This window comes from Odocoileus virginianus, chromosome 8 (genome assembly GCF_023699985.2).
Source record: "Odocoileus virginianus isolate 20LAN1187 ecotype Illinois chromosome 8, Ovbor_1.2, whole genome shotgun sequence".
Lineage (NCBI taxonomy): Eukaryota > Metazoa > Chordata > Mammalia > Artiodactyla > Cervidae > Odocoileus > Odocoileus virginianus.
This window is the reverse complement of record NC_069681.1, coordinates 19,916,454-19,941,913: the sequence shown is the minus strand read 5'-3', so window position 1 is coordinate 19,941,913 and position 25,460 is coordinate 19,916,454. Positions and strand designations below refer to the sequence as shown.

The 25,460-nt window shown below is 39.9% G+C and overlaps 1 protein-coding gene and 1 long non-coding RNA gene across 5 annotated transcripts in view; both read right to left on the bottom strand.

The window, feature by feature from the left end:
- Positions 1-25,460, bottom strand: part of WDFY2 (WD repeat and FYVE domain containing 2) — a 256,083-nt gene that overhangs the window by 46,776 nt on the left and 183,847 nt on the right. For 3 of the 4 annotated variants that reach the window (XM_020899618.2, XM_020899617.2, XM_020899616.2), the window contains exons 4-5: positions 7,711-7,765; positions 3,367-3,517 (exon numbers count right to left, since the gene is read on the bottom strand). In XM_020899618.2, coding sequence (XP_020755277.1) covers positions 3,367-3,517; positions 7,711-7,765 — 206 coding nt within the window. The remainder of the gene's footprint in view (positions 1-3,366; positions 3,518-7,710; positions 7,766-25,460) is intronic. The other variant, XM_020899620.2, reaches the window with a different exon arrangement.
- LOC110140939 (uncharacterized) lies at positions 1,734-3,360 on the bottom strand. The gene is made up of 2 exons (XR_002314923.2): positions 2,308-3,360; positions 1,734-2,098 (listed from the first exon to the last, which is right to left on the bottom strand). It is a non-coding gene; the product is annotated as an uncharacterized lncRNA (long non-coding RNA).

The following is a 25,460-nucleotide window of genomic DNA, read 5'->3' as shown; positions in this document are numbered from 1 at the left end:
AGCTTTTCAGTACTCTTTCCCCAACTAGGAATAAACAGAAGAGGGTGGTACCTTGGAAATATCTCCAACATGGGGAAATTCTTAAGATGCAGAGTACCTAAATTATTTTTGTGGAAGCATGACCAGATGTGACCAAAACTTGGTCCAATGACAGAATGAAGGATGAGGCTAGATAAATGTAAAGATGGGTAACTGAAGTAGGGGAGGAAAATAGTTCTATTTCCTACGTCAGCCTGCTGTGGGACCTTGGGGAAATAGCTCCATTCTGCTGTATCTCATTGTGCACAGGGCTAGCTCAAAGATTTAAAAACCCAAGTTCTAATCCTGGTTCTGCCAGGTAACAGTCATGTGACCTCAAGAAAGTCTCTTAACCTGTTGAGCCTCTGTGATGCATTCTACTCTGAAAATTGAGAATCAGGTCTTCATGTTTTGCTAGGGAACAACGTAACATCATGTAGAAGCGCTAGGTGAACACTCAAGGACCGCAAGTATCAGGTATTGTCTTCTTTTTCCTCTCCTTCGCTTCCTTATTATTATTCTCGTTGTTGCTGTTGGTGATATGATAGCCTGGCTTCCCAGGTAGTGCTAGTGGTAACGAATCCACCCGCCAATGCAGGAGACCCAGGAGACTCGCTCCCTGGGTCAGGAAGATCCCCTGGAGGGGGCAATGGCAACCCACTCCAGGATTCTTGCCTGGAGAATCCATGGACAGAGGAGCCTGGTGGGCTCTTGTCCCTGGGGCTGGAAATGGCTGGATACGACTGAACACACACACATAATATGATAGTTCACTTCATACTTGAAGTGTCAGATCTTCAGCCAAAGCAACAAAGATTTTGAGGTGATTTCAAAACTGATAGTTCAATTTGTGAACTGGTCAGTCGTTTTGACATCCTTTGCTTCTCTACTTGAATTTTGGTTACTTTCATTGCATATTTACTTCACAAAGAGGCCTGAAAGAAGAGGAAAAAGGCTATCTTCCCTCTGACTTATTCTGTCACTTGTTGGCTTGTTTGAATGACTGTTTAAGATGCAGATGGGAGAGAATGAATTTATATGTAGATTTTTATCTATACCACCAGCGTCCACTATGAAGAGAAATGGGGGTCATAATATTATTCTGAACATCTTAAGTTGTTTCAACAGATCTTCATTATCACTAACCACTCCCCCCAAAAAAACCTGTAAGTATAGAAGACAGCAGAAAGAAGGGGGGGGGGCGAGGTGGTGGAGGAGGGGGGTCCCATGAAACAAATGGGTTTAAAAACTGGATTTCAAGTGAACTCCAATGCTGTATGGGTTGCTTATTAACAATCTACGCACCAGGCAGCTCCCAGGAAAAGCCTTGCAGCCTGGGGAAGTCACATGGTTCTAGGCTGAGACTCTCTGGCAAATTCAGCATCATTATGCATCAGTGCATGGCACTGGGAAAATACCAGGTAAATATAGGCTCCCAGGAGCTAGGGCTGGCACTGTGACTCCAGAACTGGAGCTAGGGAGGCGGGAGGAGTTTTCTGGAAGGGCATCTCTGCAGTATTGCGCTCCCTTCCAAGGCTGGACTGGATGGTCATTTGCATGGGGGAAGGAAGCCTGGGCCTTCACCACACATCAAAGCTTCTGTTAGCCCATCACATGATTTTTTTCTGCCTGGTTAAACCACATGGTGTGACCAAAGGAAACAGCTGAAAAATGAAGATGACCTTTGGAGATGCCTGAACAGACGAGTCAAAGACTATAGTAAGTCAGGACAAGTTTAATTCTGTGTATTTATAGGTTCCCTCCCCCACCATTTTCAGATAGTTTAAAAAATAAACTTCATAAGGGCAAGATCTGTATTTGTTTCTATGCTCCCCAGCTTGGTTACGTGATACAGAAGATACATCACTAGGCCTGGCTAGTGAGAGAGAAGCCAGAATGTTAAGAACAAATTATATTGATGCCATTGGTTCTTTTCTCAAAAGGGTAAAGCAGTTTAACTGCTGGGAAAACCCAGCAGTCCACAGCAGAAGACCTGGGTTGTGGTGGTGATTTTCCTTGATACCAGCTGGGGGGCTGCAGAGAGAGGCACGTGACCCACTCTGGGCTGTAGCTGGCTCATCTGTAAATGAGAAATTGGATGGATGATCTCTCAGGGAGATCTAATCTGAGCACTACAAGAAATCATTAATCTACTGGCAGGAGAGATCATGTACTTCAATTCAAGCATTATGCTTGTCTGAACTGGCTTTTCAGTAAGTAAAGCATGGAGTTTCTTTTATTAACCACCCTCTCAAAGATAAGTCGATCTTGATTTCCATTCCTCCTCACCCTTGCTTCTGGTCTTCTTGGTAACTTGCCACTTTTAAAACTTTCCATATGGCCATTCTCAGTTTCTTCCTCTTGCCCTTTCAGTAGGAAAATAAGAGTGACATTAGCCTAAACACACACATACACACACACAACACAACTGCCACATGTCTGCAAGGAAACAGCAAGGTACTCTGTCAGATGCAAATTACTGAATAGGAATTTTATAAATATGAGATGAAAATCTGAAAGAAAGTCTTATTCTTTCATCCAGCTTTTGCAGACAAGTAATCTGTTTATAACTATTTCCTCGTGTGTCAGAAGGGGGAGAGATTCTATGCTTTTTAAAGAAGAAACTCGGGGCCCCTTCCTTCTTGCAATGGAACATCACCCATCCAGGTCTCACACTTGTCAGGCCCGTGTTCACTGGTGCCCAGAGCGCTGGATGTGAGGATCACCCATCATTGGCAGGTATGCACAGTGAGCACATGGACCCTGGAAGCTTTGGAGATAAGAGTTAGTATCATTCTACACATTCTGGAAAAATCTGGTACCTGGAACAAAGACTTGTACATAGCATTACTGTGTTCAGTCAGCCTACGCTGGTCCCAGCATGGTAGCTTCTCAATAAATATTCTTAAAATGAATAGGGATCCTGTGGTTCTTCTGCCAGGCACCAAAATGCAAATGTTCCCAACCTTAATACTTATGTGTAAATTATTTCTGTACAAAAATAAAAGCCTGTAATTCAGTGACAGCGTTATCTCCGTGTTCCATAATCTTTCTGACGGCTGAGGCTCACAAATCTGGGCTGTGTGCTATGCAGATGTCAGACTCTGCTCATGGCAGACCCACAACCTGCTCAGCACAGACTGTTATTTCAGATGAAATTGATTTACCCCACCTATGTGAGGACCCCTGACAATTTACATGTTAGGACGGTTTATAAGCATCTTAATCAGCAGGGCAACTCAGCAAATAAAACACAAAACCTTCAAGGTGCACATACCCAGAATGCCCATGAAAGAAAGAAGTCAACAGCTAAGTTCCCACCAAGGGATTCTGTCCAGCAAAGGATACTGCAGGCCTGAGGCCACAGCACTGGTGCGATAACCTCCCAGACGCTGCCCACTCTCGGAGCAGTGCCAGGCAAACTGCTTGTCCTGTCCCGTGCTCAGCACCCACTCCAGCTCCAGGACAAACTGGATCATCGTCACTCGGCTCTGATGCGCTGGAAACCAAGAGACAAGAAAACAACCCATCAAGCATCCTAAACGAGGCGTGGTCCACAGAGGGGCAAGGTTGTCTCCTCCCCTGCCCCAGCGTAAACTAAACAGTAGATATCATGGCAAATGCAAGCTAGAGCGGTGGTTCTCATCAGGGGTAAAGCCCTGCCCCTGGAGAAGACCACATCGGAGATCCTATAAGAAAATGTTTCCATAGTGCAAGGGCCAGGGGCCACCTCTTTTACACTTGTTAGAACTGCTGGTCTAGAGACAGCCAGATCACTGCAACTGCAAAAACATGTTAGGAACGATGCTCTCCCAGTAAGTTACTGGGTCAGTTTATTTAAGCTTAAGAAAAAAAAGCAAAGAGCATTACTGTCCTCCTTTTGATGAAGGCTGGCTTTTAAACCCACAACAAAGTTCTAGATGAATTTTCCATGACAAATCAAATGCTTGGAGCTTGGAAAGGACAGCAGAATTATTCTCAAGGGCCACATTAAAAAAAAAGAATGAAATATCCCCTACATCAAAGTATACATAATGAGATAACGAGAGCCAATTTCCCAGGGTCACTCAGAAATAAGGGCACCACCACCACAGAAGTATTGCATCACACAGTTTCAGAGTCAGAAGACACAATTCACGTCCTCGACCCCTTCTTCCTGCTTTACATGCGGACAAACTGAGGCAGGATCAAGTCGAGGAGTTTGGTCAAGGTCTCGTGGCTTCTCAAGTACCAAATAAAATCAGTAAAATATTTGCTTTCTTCTTCTTATACAATTCCAGGGGGAGAGGTATGGGGGTGTCCATGGCCACTGCACAGAGCTGACTGGAATAAAGAAAGATTGAAGTCTCGGAACTTGGGCCTCACCAGGCTACCTGTGCCCAGGAGGTGGCAGCCTGGTGGGTGACAGGAGACATCCTGAGCGGGACGAGGTGGCAGAGAAGACATCAGCTTCCCATTTTCATCATGAAAACAGGACGAGACACGGATGGATCAATGCAGCTCTTAACAATAATACTGCCAAGTTCTGAACGTCTAACAAGTGCCAAGGACTGAAAGATACTCTCTCACTTAGTCACTGTAATGACTCTGCAAAGCCGGGGGGCCTCTTTCTTTTACACACATAACCTGGCCTTGGCAAGACAGCCCTTCTAGACTGGTGACCAAACAGTACGGCCAGAACCACAGCGAATCCCTCTGGGACAGACATTTCACCAAATGCCTGATGTTTAAAAATCTGACATCTGAAGCTGGAGTGTCTAAAGGGATTTAGAAGGAGCATAGAAGCAATGATACTGTAACTTCTCTACACAGTACCTGCCTTTCAGAGAATCGGCCACCATCAAGATCAAAACGTTGTCTTAAACTCAAAGATGGGACTTCCTAGAGAAACTCCTGTCATGTCTGTGTCATCAAATGCCCAATTTAAGTTCCACCAATGGTGGAATAAAAGCGGACTCTCTAATGGTTCACTTTCAAGTCTATTTCAGGCAGAAAGTGGCTCCTAGCGCCTTGCTCTCTTTTTTCAAGAAGGTGCCGTTGATCATCTTCCTGTTACTTTCTAAGTCCAAGGGGATGACAGTAGCCCAGAAGATAAGGGGGTTTGCAGCGCTCCAAGCTACCATTCTGGGTCAGAGGAGGAGACAGAGACTCAAAAATCTTATGTGACTTGCTCAAAGCTACACAATCAATGAGTGACAAGGATAGAATTAAAACCCTAGTCTCTCTGCCAAAGTTGGTTCTCTTTCTCTGTCAGGCTGCCTATGACTACTGAAAATACAAACGAAAACCAACAAAAAACAAACCCTAAAACTCAAAGCACATACTCTTTCTAAGATGACAGAATTCTCTTATTCAAAAAGAAACCATTTGAAGATACATACATAGTGCTAAGCTTCAGGAACCTAGGCTTGAAGCCTGGCTGTACTTGTTAAATAGGGGCCATGATCTTCATCTTAGGGAGGAAACATCTAGTTTCTCACAATTAAGTACACATGACCCCTGAACAAAGCACGTTTGAACTGCATGGGTCCACTTATATGTAGATATGTTTCAACAGTAAATACCAGAGCACTTCCTGATCTGCAGTTGGACAAGAGTCAACTGCATGATGTTAGCTATAGTTTGTTTTTTTAATAGATGTTTCTCTCTCAAGTTGAAGATTTTCCTGTCTATTTGTAGTTTGCTGAGAGTTTAGATCATGAATGGGAGTCAGGTGTTATTGAATGCTTTTTCTGTGTCAATTAATATGATCCTATGATTTTTCCTCTTTAGGCTTTTGACATGACGGATTACACTGCTTTTCATTGAACCAGCTTTGCATATCTGGAATAAACCCCACTTGGTCATCGTGTATAATTCTTTTTACAGGTTGCTGGATTTGCTAGTATTTCTTTCAGGACTTTAACGTCTAAGTTTATGAGAGAATTAGGGCCGTAGTTTTCCTTTCTTGTAATGTCTTTGTTTTTGGCATCACTTGTTTTAAAAGTGATTGTTTTAAAAAATGGTAATTGAGATAAAAATCCACATAATATAAAAGTCACCATTTAAACCATTTTTCAGCGCATAATTCAGTGATTTTCAGTTTATTCACAGTGTTGTGCAATGATTAAGGGAAATGTTCCATTTCCAGAACATGCTGTCACCGCCAGCCCATACCTCCAATCCCCTTAGCCCCATCCCTGAGGAACCCCTAATTCACTTTCTGTGGCTATGAATTCTCCTATTCTTAACGTTTCATATAAATGTAATCACACAATGCATGGTCTTTCCTTTCACTCAGCATGTTTTCAAGGTTCATTCACATGATAACGGGTATCAGCACTTCATTCTCTTTTTGTGGCCAAATAAGAACTCACTGTATTGATAAACCATATTTTGTTTATCCATTCATCCATCTGTGACTATTTAGGTTGTTTTCACTTCTTAGCTATTGTGAATAAGGCTGCTATGATATGGATATACAAACACTTATCCCTGCTTTTACTTCTTTTCGAGAATAAACCTCACTTGCTTGTGATGTACTTCCCTTTTTAAATGTTGCTGGATTTGATCTGCTTTAATTGTGTTTAGATTTACTTGATTCTATTTTCATGGGGGATGCATGGATACTATGCATGCCTTGTTCACTATTATAATTTTCAGTTATTGGAACACAGTAGGTACTCAATAAATGATCAGTGATACGTAAAAAAACCACTACAGGATAAACCCATAGGGATGGTGATGTACACACTGCTATATTTAAAATAGATAACCAAAAAGGACCTACTATATAGCACATGGAACTCTGCTCAATGTTATGTGGCAGCCTGGATGGGAGGGGAGTTTGGAAAAGAAGGGATACACGTATATGTATGGCCGAGTCCCTTTGATGTTCATCTGAAGCTATCACAACATTGTTAATGGGCTATACCCCAACGCAAAATAAAAGGCTCAAAAGAAAAAAAAAAAACTAGTTATTAAAGGAAAAAAAAAGAATAAACCCATAGGGAAATGAATTTTTGCTCAACATCTAGAAATGAAGAACTTAATGCTGAGAATTTTCTAAAATCAGGAGGAGTTGCTATGTCTAAGGATACCTCAAGAGGAGAGGCCGGATGATCATAAATGAGGTCACGAGATGTGGATGAAATGACCTCTAAGTGTTCCAAGGTCTACTTCTAATGTTCTGGCCCCTGCCACTGTTGACCTCAAGGAAACACTCCTTAGTGAAAATTTGCTCCTGATCTGTACTATGTAAATGGTCTATGGTACAATGCCAATGTTGAAGACACAATAAAACCCGAACGCCTTCCCTGAGACAATATGAACCTTTTACAACCGTTAACCAAAAATGAAGTGAGCTCCGTGAAAGCAGCTCACTCCCAAGCGCAGCCCCACTCTCCAAGTGTGCTGCAGGGTCTGCAGGCAGTGGGGTGGAGCAGGGAGACCAGGAACAAAGGCCGTGGGTACTGGAGTCACACGGGAACTGGACTGGCTCTGCAAGTTACCAGCTACAGGACTGCAGCCCAGTCAGCCAATCTCTTTGGGCCTCTGATTCTTGATTCAAAAACTGGGATAATATTCACCACAAAGCACTGCGGTGTTCTGGTTCCCAGCGACTGTTGTAAAGTTAAGTCCCCCCTTGTGGCCATGGAAGCCATCAAGGAACATTTCAAAGTCTAAGGCAATGAAAACGACTCTCATTCCTACCTTGATAGTTTTTCACAGGAGTCATCTTGTTATAATCTTCTGATAAAATAAACTCCTACAAAAGAGAAGGAAAATATTAAGCAAAAAGAAATTCTTTAAGTGAATAAACATGTTTGGTAAAAACTAGATTGCATAAAGCAAACATCATCACTAAATTACCTCTAACATTAGTATTTTGCCAATCAACTCAGCCTTTTCTGTACCTCTTTAAAAGTAACAATCATAATTATGATCCAATGCAATTATCGTAATTTTTAACCTTACAATTCTGAAATTGATTTTTTTTTTTTAGTATACATGAGAAGAAAACTGGATCAAGTTCAGAGTTTTGACCCAGGTCAATTTTGAAGGTAAATCCGATTCAAATTACTTTTTTTCTCAGTGGTACCACAGCTGAAATTTTGCAAGTCTCTGGCCAGAGATCAAACAGGATGGTAATGCTCTACTAGGAAAATAAGTTAGCTATTTTAAAGATTCTGTTTCCAATAGCAGTCTTACTTCCCAGTACAACAAGCTTCTCAAGGCTGCATCTTACTCATCCCTGTGTCCCCAGCGTATCTGGCACAGTGCTTTGGCACAGTAGAGAGTCAAGAAATAGTGAAAACATGGATATGTAAAAGATGGTCAAAAACAGTGAAAAAACAAATATGTAAAAGGTGTCTCCCAATCTGATGAGGTTAGTATCAGTGTCAAATTTACTCAAAATGATCAGTTTCTACATAACACATTGTACATACTCTTTGTGAAGACACAGAGAGGAGAAATTTTGTGTTTATGTTAGCATACTTCACCTCAGCATATACAAAGACCCATATGTAGAAGCTAGTCAAAGATATATAAGTTCCAGCCAGGTTTTTGAGTCCTTTAACTTCTTTCAAATGCAAAATCTGAAAGCAGCATTTCAAATTTTGAAATTTCCATATTTTCTTAAACAGTATATTTCCATATATTCTTAAACAATAGGTTGTCAAATATAAGGAAAACTGCCAAGAGTAACAAACTGATGTCTCTATGGGAACTGAAAAACAGAACAACGAATCTTTTCAAACCATCTGGAGGCTTTCAGAACTACTTGATGACTTCAAGAAAGGCGGCAGGAGGACAGACGCACAGACGCGTGACTCGCAATCTGGGTATTTACTGAGTTCATATAGTTTCTGTGGTTTTTCAGAGGTACATAGTTACACTGCTTTTGCAATAGGTGCCACAAAGTTAAAGTACAAGGTGATGTGAGAGGATGAACACTTTAACAAAGTCCCTCTGGGTATTGACCCCAGCCCTCCTTAAGAAGCTTATCTGCAAATGGATTTTCTTCACCATGTTTTTCTCTGTAAAAACATTATGCAACCTGTCATTTTTAAAATTCGTTTCATCATTCCTTCAAGGAGTGGCATAACATTCATTTCTGGTTTCTGAAGAGCTAGGCTCACAACTGAAGAGAGCAGACTAATTTTTAGAGAAGTCAAGTAGTTTTCCCATAAGGAGCTTGTAAGTGTGGGTAAAAAGGCACGTACGTATCTGAGCAATGGTTCACGACCACCCTTAATCCCTGGCAAGAATAGCTCAGCTCTGGGCCCCATTCTTTATTTGTATTTATTACTGGAGGATAATTGCTTTACAATGTTAGTTTCTGCTGTACAACAAACTGAATGAGCCACATGTACACACACTGCTTCCCTCTTGAGGCCCCTCCCACCCCCGTCCACCTCAGCCCTCCAGTCGTCACAGGGCACTGAACTGGCCCCGTGCTGTCCCGACGCTTCCTACGAGCGAGCTATTCCTGTGCCCCACACTCTCAGCTCACATCAGTCCAGTCGCTCAGCCGTGTCCGACTCTCTGCGACCCCATGAACCGCAGCACGCCAGGCCTCCCTGTCCATCACCAACTCCCGGAGTCTACTCAAACTCATGTCCATCAAGTCAGTGATGCCATCCAACCATCTCACCCTCTGTCGTCCCCTTCTCCTCCTGCCCTCAATCTTTCCCACCATCAGGGTCTTTTCCAGTGAGTCAGCTCTCTGCATCAGGTGGCCAAAGTACTGGAGTTTCAGCTTCAGCATCAGTCCTTCCAATGAACACCCAGGACTGATCTCCTTTAGGATGGACTGGTTGGATCTCCTTGCAGTCCAAGGGACTCTCAAGAGTCTTCTCCAACACCACAGTTCAAAAGCATCCCCATACTTTAGAGCATCCCAAATTTCCTATCATACACACAAAATGTATTTCTTAAAGACAACTGCTATTTGGGCAAGTGTTCACTGAATTCCTATCATGTATATGTTATTTTGAATACACTGAAAGGATCTTTAGCTTGGGCAAAAGGTACATTAATTCCTATCAGAAACAGGCAGAATATAAAATAAAACAACCTGATGCAGATTTGTGTTTAGGGTTAAGATATACACATATAATAAAATTCTCAGGTCCCTGCATAGGTGAATTTAACTTCTTGTTCGTTTGTTTTTCTTATGAAAATAGATACATAATCATGGAGAAAATTTCAGAAACTGTCAGCATTTTTTTTCATTATTACTTTCTTGATCAAACAGACAGTTTGCTATTCTAGGAAACGTAAGACTGATAAATATTTAAAAGCTCCCAATGATACTATTTCTCAGAGATAATTATTATGAAAAATATTACTGGAAATGTAATAAAACAAAATATTAATATCATTTAACAATACTGTTTTCTGGTAACAAATCATGCATATCGGTCCATATGAGTACGTACTTATCAACTTCAGTCTTTTTAACAACTGTATAGGATGTACTGGCATGTTCTTCTGTTGACAAATGTCTATATTGTTTTCAGTTTTCCTTATTAAAACAACAGAGACCTTTCTGGTGGTCTAGTGGCTAAGACTCCATGCTCACAAATGCAGGGGGCCTGGGTACAACCTCTGATCAGGGAACTAGATCCCACCTGCTACCACCAGAGTTTGCAAGCTGCACCCAAAGATCCTGCATGCTGCAATAAAGGTCATAGGTTCTGCACGCCACAACTAAGACCCAGTGAAGACAAATTTAAAACAACAACAGAGGACTTCCCTGGTGGCTCAGTGGATAGGAATATGCCTGTGGATAGCACCTAAGCCTGTGGACCATGACCACTGAACCCATGAGCTGCAACTACTGAGCCTGTAATCAACCACAACTATTGAGCCCGAGTGCTGCAAATATTGAAGCCCGCGTGCTCTAGAGCCTGTGCTCTGCAACGAGAGAAGCCACTGCAACGAGAAGCCCGTGCACTGCAATGAAGACCCAGCACAATCCAAAATAAGTAAATTAATTTTAATAAAAGACATACACATTTAAAATTATTTTATCCATCTCTCTATCCTCCCTTGTTTATTTTTTTGAAGACCCAGCACAATCCAAAATAAGTAAATTAATTTTAATAAAAGACATACACGTTTAAAATTATTTTATCCATCTCTCTATTCTCCCTTGTTTATTTTTAAGAATATTTTTAGATTCACAGCAAGACTGAAAGGAAAGTACAGATTTTCTCATAAAGCCCTTGTCCCCACACATGCATAGCCTTCCTCTTTATCAACATCCCACCAGAGTGGTACATTTGTTAGAACTGATGACCTATATTGCACATCATTATCGCCCCAAGTCCACAGTTTGCACTAGGCTTCACTCTTGGTCTAAATTCTGTAGATTTTGACAAATGTAAAATGACATTATGTCTGCCATTGGACTATCACACAGAGTATTTTCACTGCCCTAAAAGTCCTCTGTGTTTTGCCTATTCATCTTTCTCTCCTGCTTAATCCCTGGCACCACAGATCTATCCACTATCTCCAAAATTTTGCCTTTTCCAGGTGGCCATACAGTTGGAATCACGTTAAGCAGTCTTTTCAGGCTGGCTTCTTTTATTCATTAATACCCATTTAAGTTTCCTCCATGTCTTTGCTTGGCTTGATTGCTCGTTTCTTTTAGCTCTGAATAGTATTCCATTGACAAGATGTACCACAGTTTACTTATCCATTCATCTACTAAAGGACATCTTGGTCGCTTCCAGGTTTTGGCAATTACAAATACAGCTGCGGCTTCTCTCCTAGCTCAGTCAGAAAAGAACCTGCCTGCCAATGCAAGAGACGCAAGAGATGTGGGTCCGGAAGATCCTCTGGAGAAGGAAATGGCAACCCACTCCAGTATTCTTGCTTGGAGAATCTCATGGGCAGAGGAGCCTGGTGGGCTACAGTCCATGGGGTCGCAGAGTCAGACACAGCTGAGGGACTAAACCACCACCAAACAACTGCAGGCAGGTTTTTGTGCGGGCATACTTTTTCAACTCCTTTGGGTAAATTCCAAGGATTGGTGGTTGGTTGGTGGGATTGCACTGAATCCACAGATCAAATAGGGAAGAACTAACATCTTGACAATATTGAGTTTTCTTATCTATGAATGTGGAACACCTCTTTATTTAGTTCTTCTTTAATTCACCAGAGGTTTGAGGATTTTTTCATATAGATCTACATATCTTGTTAGATTTGCACTCAAGTATTTCATCTTTCTGGGTGCTAATGGTTTTTTTTTTTTTAATTTCAATTTCTACTTGTTCATTGCTGGCATACAGGAAATGACTGACTTACATATTAACCTTGAATCCTGAAATTTTAATGCTGTTGTTCAGGTGCTAAGTCATGTCCGACTCTTTGCAACTCCATGGGCTGTAGCCTGTCAGGCTTCCTTCCTTCACTATTTCCCCGAGTTTGATCAAACTCATGTCCACTGAGTCAGTGATGCCACCCAACCATCTCATCCTCCTGCCCCCATCTCCTCCTGTCCTCAATCTTTCCCAGCATAAGGGTCTTTTCCAGTGAGAAACCTCAATAAGACTGCTTATTAGTTCCAGGAGGTTTTGAGTATTTTTGTTTTGTTTTGTTTTTACAATTCTTTGAGATTTTCTACATAAATCATCATGTTATCTGCAACAAAGATAGTCTTAATTCTTCCTTCCCAGTCAATATACATTTTATTTCCTTTTTTTCTTTTTTAATCTTATTCCGTTAGCTAGAGAACTCTTAGAACAATGTTGAAAAGAAATCATAAGACGGAATTAAGGTTGAAAAGGAATTATTGCCCTTGCCTGAAATTTGATTTTAGGGAAAGCTGCTGGGTTCTCATCACACCTGTTATAATGTTCACTGTAATAGATGAGCATACAAATCACACAGCATATATGAGGAAGAGGTTAGTAATTATCTCCACTCTCTATCTCAACCCTTTGAAACAGGGCTAACAGTCTATTGTATCCTTCCACATGTTTTTTTTCACCCTAAAGAAAACCCTCATTAAACATATAGGTTTTTTTTTTCTCTGGTTTGTTGTGTAGTATAAAAATAGGATCATACTGTATACATTATTCTACAATTTGTTCTTTTCATTTGTAATATATCAGAACTATCTTTCCAGGGCAAAACACACCCCAAAATATGGATATAGCATATTTTTTTCAAATATCTTTCATTAAATGGACTTTCCACTTGTCTCCTATTTTCTACTATTACGACAATATGGCAAGAAATGTTTTCAAATGTATAAATATATGAACTAACACATATGTTGCAAAGATGCTGGCTAAAAGATTGTGTACACTTAATATCTGAATACACTCTGACAGATCACTTTGTAGAAGTATGTAGAATTTCATTTCCCCACCATCTGGCCCTCATACGAAAGCCTACCTCCCCATATCTCATCAGCATTAGGTATTACTCATCTTTTCAATTTTTTGCCAAATTAACATACAAAAGTTATAACTCACTATGGTTTAATATGCATTATCTTAACGAATTATGAGTCAGAGCACTTTTAATATGTTTATTTGCCATATACACTTCTTGTTTTAGGAATTTCGTCTTCAAATTCTGCTGCAGCCTGGTTTCCTAAAAAGTTGAGTTTGAGGTGAAACTTAAGTGCTAGCTCTTAGCTTGGAGATGTGCTATCCGTGGTCTGAGTGAGGGAGAAGCAAAGTGAAGCAGAAAAAGATGAATGGTGTCACTAACTTGGGCTGTGCTTCGTGAAGAAGCCCAACTGGTTCTCCAGAGCATAGCAGGTCTCTGGACAGACAGAACGAACACGAGACTTCGGAAGAACCCACTGGACAGCGGGGTAAAGACGGAATTTATCTACCAACTCTCTGCTCCCTTGGTTTAAAATTTGATTATAACTCCACCACACTTACCTTCCCCCTTCTTCTAGACGGCTGCATTGCCTATTCCTTGTTAGCAGTCACTGGGGGAAGTCAGATTTTAGGCCTTTCAAGGGGTGTACTTCATACAACTCAGAAAGTCGCTGCGGAACCAGAGAGCTAGCTAGCTTCCTTCAGTTTTAGTTTAAAGACAGCAAAGAACGGGGTAGGTAAGAGTTCAGACCTCGAGCACTGGAACCAAACTATCTGGTTGAAATCCCTAAAACATGTACTAGTTACATGATCTTGGGGAAGTTACTCAAGATTTCTGTGCTTCCGTTTTCTTCTCTGTAACAGCCTCATAAGACTGCAGTGAGGATTAGTTAATATTTATGAAATACTTAAAGCAATGACTGGCACACTTTACCTTCAGAAAATGAATTAAGCATCTTACCTTTTAAAAAGACTGCTTTTTGGCCTTTTGGCTAAGATCAACTGTGGTACGGGGGCTTCTCAGGTGGTACGGCGGTAAAGAATTTGCCTGGCATTGCAGGAGAGGAAAGATGCAGGCTCAATCCCTGGGTCAGAAAGACCTCCTGGAGCAGGAAATGGCAACCTGCTCCAGTATTCTTGCCTGAAAAATTCCATGGACAGAGGAGTCTGGTGGGCTACAGCTCATGGGGTCGCAAAGAGTTGGACACTATTGAGCACACACAGCTTTTTAACAAAATCTTCTGGAAAATAATAAACAACTCTGATTGAAGAATTAGAATTCAACTATAAAATCAGCAACTCCCAGTCCTTTAAAAAATAGCAGCTTTTTGACAGATAGTCCAATTTCTTTACTTAAAATTAATTTTAATTGGAGTAGAGTTGATTTACAATGTTGTGTTAGTTTCAGGTGTAGAGCAAAGTGAATCAGTTACATATATACACATACGCACTCTTTTGTAGATCCTTTTCCCACATAGGCCACTGCAGGGTATTGAATGGAGTCCCCTGTGCTAGACAGTAGGCCTTATTAGCTCTCTATTTTATATATAGCACTGTCTATATGTCAGGCTCAGTCTCCCAATCTATCCCTCCCCATCTCCTTTCTCCCTTGGTAACCATAAGTTTGCCTTCTACATCTGCGTTTCTATTTCTGTTTTGTAAGTAAGTTCATTTGTACCATTTCTTTGTAGATTCCACATATAAGTGATATCATATGGTATTTGTCTTTCTCACTCTGACTTACTTCAGTTCAATCGCTCAGCCATGTCCGACTCCTTGCAACCCCATGGACTGTAGCACGCCAGGCTTCCCTGTCCATAAACAACTCCCAGAGCTTACTCAAACTCATGTCCATTGAGTCGGTGATGCCATTCCAACCATCTCATCCTCTGTCGTCCCCTTCTCCTCCCACTTTCAATCTTTTCTAGCATCAGGGTCTTTTCCAACGAGCCAGTTCTTCACATCAGGTGGTATTTGGTAGTTTGGTATTTGGTATTTGGAGTTTCAGCTTCAGCATCAGTCCTTCCAATGAATATTCAAGACTGATCTCCTTTAGGATGGACTGGTTTGATCTCCTTCCTGTCCAAGGGACTCTCAAAAGTCCTCTCCAACACCCAGCTCCAAAGCATCAATTCTTCAGTGCTCAGCTTTCTTTATGGTCCAACTCTCACATCCATACATGACTACTGGAAAAACCACTGCTTTGACTAGACAGACCTTTGTTGGCAAAGTAACGTCTTTGCTTTTTAATATGCAGTCTAGGTTAGTCATAGCTTTTCTTCCAAGGAGCAAGCGTCTTTTAATTTCATGGCTGCAGTCACCATCTGCAGTGATTTTGGAGCCCAAAAAAATAAAGTCTCTCACTATTTCCATTGTTTCTCCATCTATTTGCCATGAAGTGATGGGACCAGATGCCATGATCTTAGTTTTCTGAATGTTGAGTTTTAAACCAACTTTTTCACTCTCCTCTTTCACTTTCATCAAAAGGCTCTTTAGTTCTTCTTCTCTTTCTGCCGTAAGGGTGGTGTCATGTGCATATCTGAGATTATCGATATTTCTCCCAGCAATCTTGATTCCAGCTTGTGCTTCATCCAGCCCAGCATTTCACATGATGTACTCTGCATATAAGTTAAATAAGCAGGGTGAAAATATACATCCTTGACATACTCCTTTGGAATCAGTCCACTGTTCCATGTTCAGTTCTAACTGTTGTTTCTTGACCTGCATACAGATTTCTCAGGAGGCAGGACAGGCGGTATTCCCATCTTTTTAAGAATTTTCCACAGTTTGTTGCGATCCACACAGTCAAAGATTTTAGAGTAGTCAATAAAGGAGAAGTAGATGTTTCTGTTGGAGAAGGAAATGGCAACCCACTCCAGTATTCTTGCCTGGAGAATCCTGTGGACAGAGGAGCCTGGTGGGCTGCTGTCCATAGGGTCACAAAGAGTCGGACATGACTGAAGCGACTTAGCATGCATGCATGCATTGGAGAAGGAAATGGCAACCCACTCCAGTATTCTTGCCTGGAAAATCCCAGGGATAGAGGAGCCTGGTGGGCTGCCATCTATGGAGTCACACAGAGTCGGACACGACTGACATGACTTAGCAGCAGCAGCAGCAGATGTTTTTGTGGCACTCTTTTCCTTTTTCTATGATCCAATGCATGTTGGCAATTTGATCTCTGGTTCCTCTGCCTTTTCTAAATCCAGCTCGAACATTTGGAGTTCACAGTTCATGTACTGTTGAAGCCTGGCTTGGAGAATTTTGAGCATTACTTTGCTAGTATGTGAGATGAGTGCAATTGTGCAATAGTTTGAACATTCTTTGGCATTGCCTTTCTTTGGGATTGGAATGAAAACTGACCTTTTCCAGTCCTGTGGCCACTGCTGAGTTTCCCAAATTTGCTGGCATATTCAGTGCAGCACTTTCACAGCATCATCTTTTAGGATTTGAAATAGCTCAACTGGAATTCCATCACCTCCACTAGCTTTGTTCGTAGTGATGCTTCCTAAGGCCCACTTGACTTTGCATTCCAGGATGTCTGGCTCTAGGTGAGTGATCACACCATTGTGGTTATCTGGGTCATGAAGATCTTTTTTGTATAGTTCTTCTGTGTATTCTTGCCACCTCTTCTTAATATCTTCTGCTTCTGTTAGGTCCATACCATTTCTGTCCTTTATTGGGCCCATCTTTGCATGAAATGTTTCCTTGGTATCTCTAATTTTCTTGAAGAGACCTCTAGCCTTTCCCATTCTATTGTTTTCCTCTATTTTTTTGCACTGATCACTGAGGAAGGCTTTCTTATCTCTCCTTGCTATTCTTTGGAACTCTGCATTCAAATGGGTATATCTTTCCTTTTCTCCTTGGCCTTTAGCTTCTCTTCTTTTCTCAGCTATTTGTAAGGCCTCCTCAGACAACCATTTTGCTTTTTTGCATTTCTTTTTCTTGGGGATGGTCTTGATCACTGCCTCCTGTACAATGTCACAAACCTACATCCATAGTTCTTCAGGCTTTCTGTCTATCAGATCTAATCCCTTGAACCTGTTTGTCACTTCCACTGTATAATCGTAAGGGATTTGATTTAGGTCATACCTGAATGGTCTAGTGGTTTTCCCTACTTTATGCAATTTCAGTCTAAATTTTGCAATAAGAAGTTGACTTCAGTCAGTATGAAAATCTTTAGGTCCATCCATGTTGCTGCAAATGACATTATTTCTTTCTTTTTTTTTTACATTAAAATTTTTCTTTATTTCTTTTTTTCTTTTTGGCTGTGCTGGGTCTCCGTTGCTTTGCACGGGTTCTCTTTAGTTGTGGTGAGTGGGAGCTACTCCTCATTGGAGGATGCAGTGCTTCTCTTATCGCAGAGCACAGGCTCTAGGTGCTGGGGCTTCAGTGGTTGTAGCACGTGGGCTCAGTAGTTGTGGCCCATGGGCTGAGCTTCTCTGTGGCAAGTGGGATCTCCTGGGACCAGAAATTGAACCTGTGTCCCCTGCACTGGTAGGCAGATTTCCATCCACTAGCCCACCAGGGAAATCCTATATCATTCTTTTTAATGGCTGAGTAATATTCCATTGTCCTATATCATTTTTATGGCTGAGTAATATTCCATTGTTCTATATCATTCTTTTTAATGGCTGACTAATATTCCATTGTCCTGTATCATTCTTTTTATGGCTGAGTAATATTCCAGTGTGTGTGTGTGTGTGTGTATCACATCTTCTTTATCCATTTTTTGATCAATGAACATTTAGATTGCCTCATGTCCTTGTTATTATAAATAGTGCTGCACTGAGGTACATGTATCTTTTTGAATTATGGTTTTATCTGGATATATGCCCAGGAGTGGGATTACTGGATCATATGGAAGCTCTATTTTTATTTTTTTAGGGAATCTCCACACTGTTCTCCATAGTGGCTGGACCAATTTATATCCCACACCCCCTCCAGCATTTATTGCTTATAGATTTTCTGATGATGGCCATTCTGACCAGTGTGAGGTGATACCTGATTGAAGCTTTGACCTGCATGTCTCTAACAACTGGCAATGTTGAGCATCTTTTCATGTGCTTTTTGGCCATCTGTCTGTCTTCTTCACAGAAATGTCTATGTACAATTTTCTAATTTCCAATTACAGCTATTGATCTATGTAAGCATTCTACTTCTCCTTGAGTCAAATTTATTAATTTATATTGTTATAAAATCATTCATTTTCAAATTCTCAAATACATTACTACAGAACTAATATAATATTGTCTTCTGATTCTTTCATTCTCTTATACAGGCAGCTCTGCTATGCCACTTATGCTAAAAACATGCATTAGTTTCAACAGGATTGGCATATTAGGGGATGATCTGAGCATAGCTACGATTTCACAGGTGGTTATGCATGATTTTGTCCTCCAGAAATACTAGGTGAACCTATAAAACTGAACGCAGCTGAACTGAGCTGCACAGGAACACACACACACATCCCTTACACATACACACACACACACACACACACACACACACACCTTACACATACACACACACACATCTTACACAGTACACACACACACGCCCTTTACACAGTACACACACACACCTTACACAGTACACACACACACACCTTACACAGTACACACACACACGCCCCTTACACAGTACACACACACACACACCTTACACAGTACACACACACACGCCCCTTACACAGTACACACACACACACCTTACACAGTACACACACACACGCCCCTTACACAGTACACACACACACACACCTTACACAGTACACACACACACGCCCCTTACACAGTACACACACACACACACACCTTACACAGTACACACACACACGCCCCTTACACAGTACACACACACACACACCTTACACAGTACACACACACACGCCCCTTACACAGTACACACACACACACACCTTACACAGTACACACACACACGCCCCTTACACAGTACACACACACACACACCTTACACAGTGCACACACACACGCCCCTTACACAGTACACACACACACACACCTTACACAGTGCACACACACATGCCCCTTACACAGTACACACACACACACACACACATGCCCCTTACACAGTACACACACACACACACACATGCCCCTTACACAGTACACACACACACACCTTACACATACACACACACGCCCCTTACACAGTACACACACACGCCCCTTACACAGTACACACACGCCCCTTACACAGTACACACACACACACACCCCTTACACAGTACACACACACACACACCCCTTACACATCTACCATCTACCTCAGGGTATCACCGCCTGAGAACCACACCTATCTTCATTTGGTGTTAAAACTTGGCCTTCTGATTTCAGTTAACCTCCTCCATTAATTCAAAATAACTCACAAGCTGTGACCTTTCTGAGGCCCACTTCCACATGCAAGCTTCATGTCTTTTCCAGGTAAAATTATGTATATATTGTAATGTTTATGGATTTCTCAACTATGTAACACATGCATAAAACCATGCTAGCATTTTAACCAGTGTCCTATCTTCATTTCTTACATATCAACAACAAAGTTGTTTGTTTTCTGGGTAAATTTTTTGAGTAATGTGCCCCAATTTTCCCCATATGTCCTATGGTTTTTATCATGTGATCATACATCATCCAATTTTAAAAACACATATGTTGCACTACAGCAAAATTAGGCGGTTATAAATATAATATGCTTGTATCTGTTTTCTTACACTTAATATCATCTGCTTTTTATTTTTATAGTTTTCCTTAATGACATTTGCCAGGAATTTGTCTATTTTATCAGTACTTCCTAAAACTCAGCTTTTGGTTTTATGTGCTGTCCTTTTGTTTTCTCTATCTCTAATTTCAAGATGTACTTTTATAATTTTCTCTTCCAACCTTCTTTTGACTTATCACTTTTTCATAAATGAAGCTGAATGCTTAGGTTCACATGTATACATCTTTATGCTAAAGTAAAAATATTTTATGGCAAAATTCTCAAGGTATAGATCTGACTGTATTTCATAGGTTTTGATACAAAGCAGCTGCTTTTAAAAAAATTTCAGTGTTATTTTATGAATTAATAAATATATCATTTATATGTTGATATCCTCTTTAAATGAGAGGTAATTTAGAAAAAAATTCTTAATTTATGAGCAGTTGTATTTATGGATATTTTTTGTTGTTAATTTTTAGTTTTATTAGCTTATATTCAGAAAACATGTAACATTTTTACATTTTAGAATTAGTTAAGATTTTCTTCATGGTGAAGATAGTAATGATTTTCTAAGTGCTTTGTAGATGAGAAAAAAATGTATTTTATCCAAAGTTCTAGATTCACTTGTATATCCTTCCAATGAAATGATGAAAATTTTCAAATAGTCTATATTTTTACTTGTTTTTTATCTAGTTGAATTTCAAATTCAGAAATAAGCAGACTAAAGAATTGTGCTTTATTTTTAGTATTTATTTTTCTTATTATAGAAGTAAAAATGAAAACTGTGGAACAGTAAAAAGAAGGAAATTTTAATTGGCTATAATTCTACCAGTGATAAATATTGTTAATATTTTAATTATTTTTTTTCAACCTTTTCCCTGGTATACATAAGAACACATTAAATTGGAATAGCAGTAGTACTACTGACGCACTTCTCATGTTACTAAATATTCTTTGAAAACATAAGTTTAATGGCTACATAATATTCCATTGGAAGACTATATTGAGATTTCAACTAATTAGTCTCTGACCATTAAATTTCGAAAACTCCAATTTTTATTTTAAAATGTATTTTTTATTATTTTATTAAAACAGTTTATTATTTAAAAAACAAGATTATCTTTATAAATGATCTTTGTCTGTTTTTATGATGATTTTCTTTGAATGGTTTTCCAGAAATGAAATTATTGATGTAAAGGTACAAATACTTCTAAAGCTCTCACTGCATATCATCAGTACTTTTTCTAAACAGTTTACGTTAATATGTCCTTTCTATCAGTGTCTAAAGAGAATCTATTTCATTCAATTTTAGCCAATATGAATTTTAAATAATATTCTAAAACTGCTATTACTTAGATAAAAATATAATTAAAAGTTTTTAACACTCTAAAATACTTATTAGACTTTAGTTATTTCCTTTTCTGTGACCTTTCTGCTATCTATAGCATTTTAGAGTTTTTGTTATTTATTTCTATATGTTTATCACAGTTTGAAGATAATATACATCCTCTATCATATTTTAAATAACTATTCGTTGTTTTCATAAAATTGCATTTAAGCAGCTTTTCCAGAATGAGAAATTTTGAAATGTTATATAATCAAATATGATATTTTCCTTTGTGATTTCCACTTTTAAGCTTACATGTTCTTCCTCTTAGAGACTGTATACTGCCCACTCTGTTTACTTCTAGTTTTTTCATTTTTCTTTTTTAAAGCTTTATTTTGTACGTTTAAAGCTGCTTAAGGCTCTTGAAATTTATTTTGGTGTAGGACATGAAGTGAAGATTAAAATCGATCTTTTTCTTAACAGCAAACCAACTGCTTTAGCAGTATTTATTTAAAAACTTTTCCCATCCACAACTGACTTATAATGTCTTCTTCAGCCTGTTTTATGTTTTTACACATAATTGGGTCTGTTTGGGAGCTGTCTAACTCTGCTCTATTGATCTGCTATTCTATTCTTGTGTCGAGATGAAAATGACTTAATTACTGCAGATATAAAATATGTCTTAACACAGAAGCTATGTGTCTCCTAGTTTCTCTTCTTAAAAAATGTAGCTGGATGATCATCATAATAACCTTTTTTTGTGACAAAAAAGAAAAATCATATTAGGAATTTTGATTAGAATTTTACTAAATCTCTAACTTCAGGAAGAACTGACATTTAAAAGTCTTTTATGTATATTCACAAAATCGGACAATTTTCTTCCACAAAGTTTCACTTGCTGCTTTTTGAGATCATATTTAGATTTTCATTAATTTCTGTGATTGTTTTTCAATCCTTAGTAAACCAAGTTTTAAAAAAAAGATAGATTTATGGTTGCTGCTTTTGGACTAAAACTTAAAAACAGTGATATCACAGTCCCGGGGTCCATCACATTATGGACCCAGTAAAAATCCTGATTTGTGGCAGCTGTAGCAAGACAATCAATACAAGAGAGGGTACGAGGTTACATGGGACGTTTAACACAGTCGTAACTGACAAGGTGGACTGAAGCACCATTCCATTGGTAAGATTTAGAAGGAAAGGAAGAAGGCATGTTTCAGATCAAATTAAGGAAAGAGAAGAAAAGAGAAAAAAAACCCGGCAAGACTGGTTATGTTCCAACGTGAAGGGCCATTATTGACAGTCAGCACTTTGGGCTGGGCATGCAGCAAAAAAATAAAAATGGGGCAATTCTAATCAGTTTCTCTGCACATTTGTCAATTTCTTCCCCCTACTTCTCTTTGTCTCTTTAAATTCCTATGAAAACCAGGTCCTGCAGAATGAGTCAGTCAGATGGTAACATTTCTTTCTTTGGGCCACATCATACTGAAAAGAAACGTTGCCGACATGCCCTGTCATTAAAGCATGTCAATGAGGCCCGCACTTGGCGTACATAAACACCGTTCTCAACCCTCTGGAGGCGTATTTCACAAGAACGACAACTGTTTCCTGTGGGTTTATAAAAATTCATCCGCGGATGCCAGGGCTCTTGTGCGGTTACAGAGGTCACTTCACCTAAGTCAAGTTGTTCCTCAGCTTTTCGTCAGTCTAAGGAAGAGGTCAACAGGCAGCACTTTCTCTTTTCACTCCAATGAAAGGTATGTTTGGTTTTCTTCTTTTAGCCATTCTTAGACTCCTACAAAACACACGTTCCAGAGATGTCCTGGAATCTTCTGGGAAATGCAGGAAATGATGGGACAGTGCCATGCTACGGCTTCTGATTCCATCCAGGGATCAGGCAGGCATGACAGGAGCACAGGCGGGCCCAGGAGCTAGAAGAAATGAAAGTGTCTGTACCCTGCAAAAACACCCAAACTTTGTATGGAGGTCAAGGCAGCAGCCGCCAACTCTGCCAAATACTGGGTTGGCCAGACTCATCAGAAAAGACCTGATGTTCAGAAAGATTCGGGGCAGGAGAAGGGGGCAACAGAGGATGAGATGGTTGGATGGCATCACCAACTCAACGGACATGAGTTTGAGCAAACTCTAGGAGATAGTGAAGGACAGGGAAGCCTGGCGTGCTGAAGTCCATGGAGTTGCAAAAAGTCAGACACAACTGAGCAACTGAACAGCAAAAAGTTGTTGTTTCTTCACAGTTTTCCAAACCATCTTAGAGAAAACCACAAAGGAATGTTTTAGCCAACCCAACTCATTTCTTTCTTTCCTTCTTTTTTCTCTTCCTCCTCCCCCTGGCCCCCACCCCGCTTTTTTCAAAGTGATGCTAAACCACGGCAAAATATAAGACCTTTTGAACAATCAATAATAATTAAATCAGAAAGCCATGAGCTTGGCTCATTTACTGTTTCCATGGTCATCCTGACACTGCTGTCTGAGTTATAGAGTGAATGAATGTTACACTCTTCTAAGCACAGTCCACCTGCTCACTTATTAAGGTTCAATGAAAAAGATTCTGAAGAATTCTAATAATAGAACCATGGTTATCTTCCACATAAAACACACACACACATATATATAAATATAAATTATGAAGTTTCTTGCTTTAGTTGAAAGTTTGCCAATGATCTCTTATTTCTTAAAATATAGCACAGCTCAAGGGAATAGAAATATCTAAAATTAGATAATTCGCTACTCTGTCTTTGTTGTGTTTGTTGCATACCAGAACATATAAACTGATTTAATACATGATAAATCTAATTTTTACAAAGAAAACTGAATCAGAGTCTCTGTATAGGTTTTCCACTCCCTCAGAAAAAGAAAAAAAAAAAAAAGTCCAACTATCCAGCAAGATCATTCAAACAGTAAACAGGAACTCTTGGGACCTCCACGGCAGTCCAGTGATTAAGACTCCATGCTTCCAATGCAGGGGGCATGGGTTCAATCCCTGGTCGAGGAACTAGGAACCCACATGCTATGCAGTGTGGTCAAGAAAATAAAAATAAAGAAAGAAAGAAACAAGATCTCAACTCAGCCAACACAATGGAGAATGAAGGGAGGAATATCATGAGCTTAACTACCCAGCAAAAGTGTTATAAAGCATACAGCTCTGAGATACCCTTGTATGTGAGCCTGTGCAAAGCCACTACTGAGGAGAGGGAATACATGACATGGATGACGTTTCTTGAACACAGAGGTACTACAGTTCTGGCTGGGAACAGAAATGTCTTCTTCTTGCATCTGCCTCCATAACAGAAACTGATCCAAAACCAAAATCTTGTTGGGAAGTTCAATGCTGGTAAATTTCTCATTTTGCATATTGTCAAATATATAACTTATGGCTTCAATCATTCATTTACATGCGGGTGACTGACTTTTTCTTGTGGTAAAAATATACAATATTGAATTAACCATCTTAACCATTTTTTTTAGTTTTTAAAAATTTTTTTAATTTATTTTTTAATTGAAGGATAATTGCTTTACAGAATTTTGCTGTGTTCTGTCAAACCTCGACATGAATCAGCCATAGGTATACATACATCCCCTCCCTTTTGAACCTCCCTCCCCATCCCACCCCTCTAGGTTGATCCAGAGCCCCTGTTTGAGCTTCCTGAGCCATACAGCAGATTCCCATTGGCTGTCTGTTTTACACACGGTAATGTGAGTTTCCAGGTTACTCTTTCCACACATCTCACCCTCTCCTCCCCTCTGCCCAAGTCCACAACTCTATCCTCTATGTCTGTTTCTCCACTGCTGCTGCTGCTCCACTGCTCCCGGTAAATAAATTCTTCAGGGCCATTTCCCTAGATTCCATATATATGCATTAGAATACGATATTTATCTCTCTCTTTCTGACTTACTTCTCTGTATAGTAGGTTCTAGGTTCATCTACCTCATTAGAACTGACTCAGCTGTGTTCCTTTTTATGGCTGAGTAATATTCCATTGTGTATATGTACCACAACTTCTTTATCCACTCATCTGTCGATGGACATCTAGGTTGCTTCCATG